This window comes from Melopsittacus undulatus, chromosome 14 (assembly GCF_012275295.1).
Source record: "Melopsittacus undulatus isolate bMelUnd1 chromosome 14, bMelUnd1.mat.Z, whole genome shotgun sequence".
NCBI classification, from domain to species: Eukaryota; Metazoa; Chordata; class Aves; order Psittaciformes; family Psittaculidae; genus Melopsittacus; species Melopsittacus undulatus.
This window is the reverse complement of record NC_047540.1, coordinates 6,607,084-6,617,478: the sequence shown is the minus strand read 5'-3', so window position 1 is coordinate 6,617,478 and position 10,395 is coordinate 6,607,084. Positions and strand designations below refer to the sequence as shown.

Here is a 10,395-nt window from a genome sequence, read left to right as displayed (position 1 = left end):
TGCCTCAGAGTTAAGTGGTCATATTTGGTTGTACAGATAGAGCAAGAGAAACTGGCTTCTATGAAGAAACAAGATGAAGACAAGGAGAAGAGAGATAAGGAAGACAAAGACAACAGAGAAAAAAGAGACAGATCCAAGAGTCCAAGAAGGTAATGAAAATGCACAGTGTGTCAACGGTCCTCTGCAGCAGAGTGAGGCACACAAGGCATAGAAACTTGACTACTCTGCGTAGCTGTTCTTGGGGGCTAGCTTGTCATATACTGAACAGTGACTGCAAATAAAACTAGAGCAGCTTTGACATAGGTATTGTTTACACAATGCTTTATCTGTTCAGGCTGGTTGGGGTTTGGGGGTCTGAGTTTTTTGTTTGTTTGACATTTTAATTGCCAGTTACTAGCAGAAAATGCATACAAAGCAATTCTGCATGTGATCTGACTGCTATAAACAGTACTGAGAGTCTGCCTTATTCAGAAGAGCTCTTGGCTGCTGAATAGCACAGGGTTTGTTACCTTGTCCACTCTTTATTAAGTGGCACTTCTTTCTCCCAGACGCAAATCAAGGTCTCCTTCTCCTCGAAGGCGGTCATCACCTCTCAGAAGGGAGCGGAAGCGCAGCCATTCCCGCTCCCCTCACCACAGAACCAAGAGCCGTAGTGCTACTCCTGCACCAGAAAAAAAAGAGGCGACTCCTGAACCAGAACCCTCTGTGAAACCAAAGGAGACTGTTGTTCAAGAGCCAGCTTCAAACAGGTAAGTATGGTAACTTTGTGCACAGAACTGTATGTTACCTTTTAAAAAGTGTGAATTATCTTGATACCTGTTTGGGTCTTGATCTGGGGGAGTGTCTACTTCTCCTTATTCTTCTGCAATGGCAAAGGAATCAATTTATTATTCTTAGTAAGATTATTAAAATGAAATCTTCTTTTTTAACAGTGATATCCCAAAAGCTCCTAAACTTGAACCTCCTGTACCAGAGACTAAGGAAACTTCACCAGAACGCAATTCAAAGAAGGAGAGAGAGAAGGAAAAAGAGAAGACTCGTCAAAGATCCCCAACTCGGTCCAAGTCAAGATCAAGATCTCGATCACGTTCTCCATCACATTCTCGGCCAAGAAGGCGTCATAGATCACGGTCGAGGTAGGACTTCAATTTATCTTGATATGAAGGTTGAGGACTGAATATTTTCTTCTGAAGGTGCCACTTAATGTAACGTTCTCAGGTAAATAGTGATGTTCTTAGAGGAGCTGGGCTATGGATGTTTTAGGCCAAATGAGGAAGATGCTTTCAGTGGGTAAATGTGGGAGTTGTTTTCTTCTTTTCGGTTCATTAGAAGATGCTCACAGTGACTAACACTGACTGGAGGAGGAATGGGGTGTTGACTGCTGAATATGGCACTTGTTAGATGGTGAGACTTGTGTAGCATTTTAAGGGGATAGGTTTGCTGAAGGTGTAATTACTTGCATTTTCCTTTTTTTTTGGATTATTTTACTATTTAGTAGAGGTGTTGGGAAACTTCAAGCACTGATTGTGTCTGAATATGTGCATCAGTCTAAATGCTACTTTAATGTGATGCACTTGGAGAAAAGCAACTTCCCGCTCAGTGCCCTGAGGATAAATATCCTCAACTCTGAAAATTAGATAGTTGCTTTTCATGTGAATTTCTGATTATGACAGGTCTTACTCCCCTAGAAGGCGACCAAGCCCAAGACGACGGCCGTCTCCGAGGAGAAGGAGCCCTCCAAGGCGAATGCCTCCACCCCCCAGGCACAGAAGAAGCAGATCCCCTGTGAGGCGGTAAGGTTCCCTTTCTTTGAGAGAGCTGAAAATGTTACACCTTAAAACCCGAAGGGGGAACATTAGTTGTGAGGAGTGAGTGCTCTCAAACATCCCTTGTTTGTCTCATACTGTCAGGCATATGATTTGAGTGATGTAAATCTGCAGTGTCTTATTTCATAAATGTGTAGTGGGGAAACATAAAAGTATCTGTGAACCAATTTCTTTTGGGTTGAAATACTGCTGAGAGTTCCACCTTGTAGAAAAGAGCCATTTTCAGAATAACTTTCCAATGGCTCTAGATAGCTTCAGTGTGGATTGACATGACATCTTTTATGACACTTTTGCTTAAGTCTGAACGCTTTTCTTTTTTCCCTTTGCCTGGGGAAGAAATTAGGACAAATTGGATTTGCCTTGTTGGGAGTTTTTAAATTATGACTTCCATTTCTATCACATAAAAATTACAATCAGAATTTAATTTTGACGTGGAACGTGTTTCCTCTTCATGTTCTTAAAAACATTCCCAAGGTCTGCTGTCTGGTGCTGGAGGTTACATTTGTGACAGCATAAGCAATTGTTCTAGTAGCAAAGATCTGAGTTGCCTTGCAGAGAAAAGTGTACTTCTGGCTGTGTTGAAACAGACATTTGCCTTCATAGGAAGAGACTAGATTCTTACCCTCTTCGTAGGAAGAGAGTTAACATGATGCTTCCTGTGTACAGCAGTTGTTCTTTTTTTCAGGAAGCAACAGTTCTTCCCTTTTCTGACAAGGTGATGACTGTATCATATTTTTTCCTTGAGTTTATAAATATGTCCATTTAACACAAATGGGAAAACTGTGGAGAAAGCATCAAACATGTATTTTGCAAGATGTACAAGAGCTCCCTTTCAGCAAATGTTTATCTCACTCAAGGTAGGGTTTCTTTTTTCCAGGTTCTCAGGAATTCTGCAGCCAAAGGTGGATTCTGCAGGTACACAATTGCAACAGAACTTGCCACAAATTTTGCCGCAGAATTCTAGAGGCCCTACCTTTTTAAAATTACAAAGTAAAGATGACAGACTAAACCACCAGAATGGAGAGATGGGTTCTGAGTTGTTTGAAATTTGTACCTCTTGGTAAAAAACCTCTTAGTGTACTTGCACACTAAACTCTCTTAAAAGAGATCTGTTGTGAAGATCATTCAGTCACATGTGCTAACATGGAGAATTCTCTTAACCATTCAGAAGTCAGCCCAAACAAAACTAATTGCCTCCAGGACAAAAGCTTAGTTGTAGTCTGTAGATTGACAGAAAGCAAACAAAGGGAACACTAACAATTAACTGTGAAAGATTGGTTGTTATTTTTTCTTCCACAAACCAAGGGTTGAAGGCTGTCCATGTTTCAGAAGTGCTGTTGTATGAGGCTCTGTATATGTGCTTGCAAACACATGTAATTTTCTGCTCATGCTCAAGCATTTCTTAAGCTGGCTAGTCAGAATCTAATGTTATCTTTGATTTACAGGAGACGACGGTCATCAGCATCCTTATCAGGCAGTAGCTCTTCCTCCTCCTCTTCACGTTCCCGATCACCGCCAAAGAAACCACCTAAAAGGACTGCATCCAGTCCGCCTCGTAAAACACGTAGGTTCTCTCCTTCTGCAAGCCCTCCTCGGCGGAGGCACAGACCATCCCCACCAGCAAGCCCACCTCCAAAACCACGCAGGTCTCCAACACCCCAGCAGTCAAATCGTGCAAGGAAAAGCCGTGGCTCCATTTCACCCAGCAGAGCATCAGGTGATGAAATAGAACTTATATCTCAGCAGCTCTATCATTTGTGCCTTTGTTTTCTCAATGATGGTGTGTACAGTTTGTATGACAGGAAAGCATGCAGGAATGTTAAGAGCTGCAACTGAGTTATTTGACTTTGTCTTTCAGCACCCAAACATAAGAGTACTGAAAAACGAGAGTCTCCTTCGCCAGCACCAAAACAGAGGAAAGCAGAACTGTCAGAATCAGGTATGGCTCTTGCTTTTCTGTGCTGGTTTTGGGTGGGGCTTTTAATCAGAGATGTTTGTCAAATAAAGGCAGTGTTAAAGTGCTGAACCCTCTTGGTGGACTGGCATTGAAAGCAAGAGTTTTCAGATGTATAAAGATGATCACTCAGACTTTTATGTCCAAGCTTTCTTGTGAAGAAAAAAGCTCAGCCAAAGTGTCTTCGAGCCTCAACGTTATCTTGAGACTGGGGGAGGGGGAAGCAGATTGATTGATGATCTACTTTAGTATGACTTTGTGTGAATAAGGCAAATTTGTATATTTGGTTTAAATATTCTGTCCATGCATGTGCCTTTTCAGAAGAAGATAAAGGAGGTAAAATGGCTGCAGTGGACTCTGTTCAACAGAGGCGTCAGTACAGAAGGCAGAACCAGCAGTCTTCATCTGGTATGGATGATAGAGATTTCCTAAAACTGCATTTGTTTTAGTTTACTTGTGCGGGAAGTAGTTAGCAGTTAGGTTCAAATACTTACTGAAATTGTGCACTGCAGTTTTGTTGCAAAACTTACTTACAGATTTATCACCTGTTATGAAGTCACTTCAACTGCTGCTCAAGAGAAATAAAGTGTAACTTCTACAAGTTATGATACCTGTCTTATTAATGGATTTTGATAAATTTGCATTTCTGAACTCTTGGTGACATACACCAATGTTGTTTGCTGTGGATTACCTAACCTGTTGTTGCAATAGGTTATTTCCTAATATTTTGGACTCTTATACCTGAGATCAGTAAATTAACTTCCGCTTGGTATGGGGTTTTGTTCACTATTGTTTTTATAAGTAACTACAGTTCATCTTTTAAATTACCTGGCTAGTCAAATTTTATGTGGCCAGTTAGGTTGCTGCAGATGTTTTTCCTCAGCTCTGATGGATATATTTATCACTTGAAATAATATTTTTAGTTGCACTGCTTTTAAATAGAGACTTCTTACCTTGTTGGAGAGGAGGTTAGTAGTTTAAATTGCAGTACAACCCTAACAGCAACTATGTTAATAGTGTAAGAATCATTTTCCAGAGAGTGATTCTTCTACATTTATAGATTCTGGTTCTTCATCGTCATCTGAAGAGGAAAGACCTAAAAGATCCAATGTGAAGAATGGGGAAGTTGGTAGGCGCCGACGCCATTCCCATTCACGCAGTCCATCGCCATCTCCACGCAGGCGACCGAAGGAATCCTCCCCTCGGTAATTCCCTCTTAAGTTGAGCATAACCAAGGTCTTTTCTAACTGTTCAGTTAATGCTGCTGTTTCTGCTATGCAACTATCAACAAAATACACAGCAGAATTAAGTTGTCTAGTGTGCCCAACCTTGTTTTAAGGTTGCGTTTTTGTTACGCTTCTTTGGTAAGAATTACTGTGAACTTCATTTGAATGTGTTCATTCTTGCCTCAAATATGTGGCAGATAGATTTGTTCTGTTTTGTTTTTTCTCCACTGCTGTCAGGATGCAGATGGAAAAGAGGTGGCAATCACCAGTGATGAAAAGGTTGGTTAGAAGTGAATCTGTTAAATAGGATTTGCATATGGAATATCATTTAGATAAGCTCTCATTTATTTTGTCATAGATTAGTACTTGCCATTCTTTGTCCTTTGGACTTGCACACTCATAGTAGTAAGGTATGGGAAATTCCGGGTGATTCCTTAACATGTTTAGGAACACCTGCTGTCTCCTTCATTTCTCACTGTATTAATTCACATAAGCTGTAACAGCTAGTAGCACCAATGTTAATTAGCATCTACTGATGCCTGAAAACAGCTGAGTGCTTGTATTCTTCAGGATGTTTCTTACTCCATTTGCACAGGGTTGTAAAGTGAGTGGGTGAGCATCACCTTGTATTGTTGTTGCCACTGGCGTTCTGGCTAACACCATTCTGTACATTTGCAACAAATTATTTAAGATCTTGGATGCTCTGGGTCACAGATAGTCTCATTCCTCAATTCTTTACATACTTTGAACTACTAATGGTAGTAGACTAGTAGTAAACACCTACTTTATTTTCTCTTGTGTAGAAAGTATTGTGAAATAGTGAAATAGTTTACTTACAGGATACAGGGAGGTGCAGGAAGCTGGATGCTTGATGGATCTATTAATCTGCTACAATGACCCTTGTGAGCAATGTAATGAAGACCTAGCTAGAGTAGTCACAGCATACATGATGTTTGAGATTAAGGATGACTACTACAAATGCAAACCATTCTATTTATGGATCTTGTCAAACAATTCTAAGTAAAACACTGGAATCCAAAGATATTAATTTGTTCTACAGCATACTAAATTTACCTAGTGCTTCCTGGGTGAATGCACGTTTGATTAGGACTACCATGACATTTCAAGGCTGGTGGGTTTTCAGATCATAAAAGTTACATTTTGAGCAAACTCTTATGTGTAAAAAAGTGTTAACTCATTGCCCTGGAGAACAACCACCAGTGTAGTTGAAATCAAATACTTTATATAGCTGAGCTGCTTTGCATTTTCATTACTCTTGTGCTTTATCCAGTCATTTTGTCTTAATAACTTTTTCAAAAAGGAATGTTTTATTTTACAAAATATCAATATTTCTTTCATTTGAAAGTCCAGGAAAGTGTATCTGGTGAAAAATTTCTCCTCTCTGAAGTCTGCTGTAAACCTTGCAGAGCAGAAAATGCCTTGTTTTATGGATAATCCAGATAGCTGCAGCTTAGCAACAACTCTGATTTTTTTTCTCTCTCTATTTCAATAAGTAATTTTGGATCTCAGAGCTGTGTCAAGGCTGTGTCAAGAGTAGTTTCACACTGTGTAATCTGGTCCAAGTCAAGACTGCTACTGAGGGCAGTTCTGTGCTGCTGGACACAGCTGGGCATTCCAGGTTCCTCCCTGAGGTGGGATCTAGCAGTCACATCACTGCGCTACAACAGAGGTGGTTTTGATTTTTTCCATCTGTAGTTCTAATAGAATCTCATGTTGAAGTGCATGCACAAGATCCTGTGTACAGGGAAAGCAGAACAGAAAGAAATCTCCTGTTGAACATCACTGAGCCATCCTTTTCTCTCTGCAGCCGGAGGAGGAGAAGCCCCTCACCTCCACCGGCGCGGCGGCGACGCACCCCTTCCCCTGCCCCTCCACCGCGGCGCCGGCGCTCCCCTTCGCTGCCTCGTCGAAGGTAACGTACTGCATTGTATCTCGGAGTGGGGGCTTCTGCTTTTTTGACTGCCAGCTAGGACATGGAAATAGAAATGCCACCATGGAGACCGAAATGCCAGGATACCAGTTCCCTAATTCCCAGCTTAATGAGGGGAGTGTAGTTTTGCTGGTGAGACTGGATGTAGTAGGTGTGTGGCCTGGTTATCATTTGATTGCTGTAGCAGATACTGACTAACACCCGTTAAGGTGATTTTGAAAGTTTGGTATTAAATGAAATTTTAAAGAATTTTTGGAGTTCTTTTTCCCTGCAAGGCACTTGCAGCTAATTCACATGCCCATGTGGCACCTGAACATGTGTTTTTTTCCATAGGTCTCCATCACCACCCCCACGCAGACGCTCACCTTCTCCACGGAGATACTCTCCACCAATACAGAGACGATATTCTCCTTCACCACCACCGAAGAGAAGAACAGCCTCTCCTCCTCCTCCACCTAAACGGAGGGCATCCCCTTCTCCGCAGTCCAAACGCAGAGTCTCCCATTCACCACCACCAAAACAGAGGTGCTCACCAACTGCTAAAAGGCGTTCACCTTCGCAATCTTCCAAGCACCGGAAGGGATCTCCTCCCAGTAGGTCCAATCGGGAAACACGTTCTCCTCCACAAAACAAAAGGCATTCACCTTCACCACGGCCTAGAGCTTCTCATACCTCTGCAAGCCCACCACCACCACGAAGGGGAGCTTCAGCTTCACCCCAGAGAAGACAGTCTCCATCTCCAAGCACTAGACCCATCAGGAGGGTTTCAAGAACGCCAGAACCTAAGAAGACAAAGTAAAAGAATCTATCTTTGGTGGTGGTGGTTTTGTGAGGGGTTTTGTTTGGTTTTTTCCCTTTGGTTGGTTGGGTTTAGTGCACTGGCACTAGCAAAGGATTGTGATAAAAAGGTTCTCATGTCTTTAGGTTGCTCAAGCGTTGGTGGCTCTATTGGGTTCCAGAATCATAATGCTGATTTGTCAGAAGCTTATTAGGTTGGAAGCATCTGCTGAAATAAAGTGCAGCACAGGGAGAGCATTGAAGAGACTTTATGCAGAGTGAGAGGGATTTTTTCATAGCACAGCAAAGCACTGGGACTGAGCAGGGGGAAAGAAGTTTGAGTTTTGTAGCTAGCTTTGTTTAAAGAAAAATGAACTGCCTCTGAAATTCATAACTCTTCTCATTAGCTCAAAAATCATTTCAGAAGTGGTCATCCAAGATAAACTGCTAAAATTCTACACGTTTTTATTTCGGTGTGTTGCTGTTCTTACGAGCAGGCAGTCAAAAGTGCTGCTGGCCTCTTAATTTGTTCAGAACAACAACATAGCTGCATGTAACATCTTGCACTCTTTCTCCATTGGATGAAAAAATCGTGTTGCTTTTCTCTTGACTTATTGGGGTTATAAATTAGGCATATGAAAAGAAAGGGAGCAATCATTTGTAATAACATTGTTTGACAAGCTCTCAAGTTGAAGAAACCTTTTATATTATGGATCCATGGTGGTATTAGATTGTTCTGCCCTTTGGAACACTTGCTAGCAAAGGAACTAATCATGTTTTGAAGTGGCAGCTTAACCACCTCATAATCACATACATACAGTTCACATTCTCATTACTCTTTACTTCCTTGGTTTGCCTCTCAACATCTTTAATTGTAGCTCTTGTGTTTTGAAGGGCTCCAACACCAAGTCCGCGATCTGCAAGACGGGTGTCTTCATCACGGTCTGCGTCAGGATCACCTGAGCCAGCACCCAAAAAACATCAAGGGCCTCCATCTCCCACTCGGTCTCGTTCTCCTTCTGCAAACTGGTCACCTGAAAAAAAGGCTAAAAGCCCAACTCAGAGCCCATCACCTGCAAGGGTACTTGTTTGTTAATGAAAGCAATGTTGTTTTGGGTTATGTGACAAGTTATTATCATGAAGACTTAGCTGCTGAACACCTCTGAGGTTACTCATGGGGTGGGGGAAGTAATCCTTGGAATAATTGAATAACTTAAAACTTCTTTAAAAGAATTTGTAACATGAAGTTTTCAAAGCTGAGGACTGAGTTGTAATATATGTTGAATTGTTTGTTACAGAATTCAGATCAAGAAGGGGGTGGGAAAAAGAAGAAGAAAAAGAAGGATAAGAAGCATAAAAAGGATAAGAAGCACAAGAAACACAAAAAACATAAGAAGGAGAAGGCTGCAGTGGCTGCACCAGCTGCTGCTGTGGCTCCAGCAGATACCACCTCAGCACAGGATGACCAGGAAGCAGAGACAGAACCCAAAAAGGTAGGAATCTGGTACCTTGTTGAGAGGCCAGTATAAGAGGATAGATGGGGATGGATACACCATGCTCTTCATATCCTAAACTTGCTTCAGAAATGGAGCTTGGTGTCTCTTGGTATTAAGGGATGATTTGTAATGGGGCGGGGGGCTGCAGCCTGGCTTGGCTCTCAGTGTGTGAAGAAATGCTTTCTCTGTTTGAAGGAGACAGAAAGTGAACCTGAAGACAACCTTGATGATCTAGAAAAACACCTGCGAGAGAAGGCACTGAGGTCGATGAGGAAGGCGCAAGTGTCCCCACCATCCTAGGCCGAATCCTTTGATATAATGTACATTTTATTTGGTTTGTACTCAGAATTCAGTTTCAAATTGCTAAACGTGTTTGAGCTTTAGAATATAACATTTGTTGTAATAATTGCTAGGTTGAGGTTCACCATGTACAAAGGGCATGGATTTACATTACAAGAGGTGTCCACAGTGTACTAGTGACATTCTTTCATTGGCAGTCAACATAATTTCATTTAGAGTGAGACTTTTTAGAAGCAGTAGGAATTTGTTTTGAAGGTTTTAAACATGACCATTGGTTCCCTTAGTTTCTATGAAATTCAACAAAGCCTTTAGTGAGGGGCTCATTTGGCTTCTTTTGTATCCACTTACGTTATGCTACTAACCTCTCTGGTTTGTAAGCTTGCCCAGAAGTAAAACCACTGCAGAATTACCAAGGAAGTACTGATCTTGTAATGCTCTCTACTGTTGCCTGTGTAGTCTCCATGAAAGCGGATCAGGAATAGTGACAGGATGGTACATAAATGAAAGCATGTTGTTTACCAGGACACTGTGGGTTTATACTGATGTTGATTTGGAACACTGGAATTTCATTTGTATTTTTATGTTCTTTTTTTAAAGGGCAGTTTCCATGATCAGCAGTCCCAGAAAAAAAAATTCCCTTCAGTTTCATGAATTTTGTTTGTGAGCTGTCATTGCCCCACTCATAAACCTTGTCTCGTTACGGTTCTTCTCAATGGTATAAGCAACTTTCAGAGTGCTCTTTGAAAGGCTGAGGAACCTGAACTTTGGATATTGTCATGTTTCACTGTTTTTTGTTTTTGTTTTTTTAACTAAAGCTATATAAAGCTTGTGGATTAAACAAAATAAATTTCTAAATTTAAACAGA

At 41.3% G+C, this 10,395-nt stretch overlaps 1 protein-coding gene across 7 annotated transcripts in view; it reads left to right on the top strand.

Moving 5' to 3' along the window:
- The window catches only part of SRRM1 (serine and arginine repetitive matrix 1), a 16,479-nt gene extending 6,084 nt beyond the window's left edge, over window positions 1-10,395 (top strand). For 5 of the 7 annotated variants that reach the window (XM_034069107.1, XM_034069110.1, XM_031043133.2 and 2 more), the window contains 13 exons: window positions 37-149; window positions 549-749; window positions 933-1,136; window positions 1,674-1,793; window positions 3,272-3,543; window positions 3,685-3,765; window positions 4,102-4,188; window positions 4,841-4,985; window positions 6,835-6,939; window positions 7,291-7,752; window positions 8,629-8,815; window positions 9,033-9,227; window positions 9,426-10,395. In XM_034069107.1, coding sequence (XP_033924998.1) covers window positions 37-149; window positions 549-749; window positions 933-1,136; window positions 1,674-1,793; window positions 3,272-3,543; window positions 3,685-3,765; window positions 4,102-4,188; window positions 4,841-4,985; window positions 6,835-6,939; window positions 7,291-7,752; window positions 8,629-8,815; window positions 9,033-9,227; window positions 9,426-9,530 — 2,277 coding nt within the window. In that variant the 3' untranslated portion in view covers window positions 9,531-10,395. The remainder of the gene's footprint in view (window positions 1-36; window positions 150-548; window positions 750-932; window positions 1,137-1,673; window positions 1,794-3,271; window positions 3,544-3,684; window positions 3,766-4,101; window positions 4,189-4,840; window positions 4,986-6,834; window positions 6,940-7,290; window positions 7,753-8,628; window positions 8,816-9,032; window positions 9,228-9,425) is intronic. The other 2 variants (XM_034069109.1, XM_034069108.1) reach the window with 2 other exon arrangements.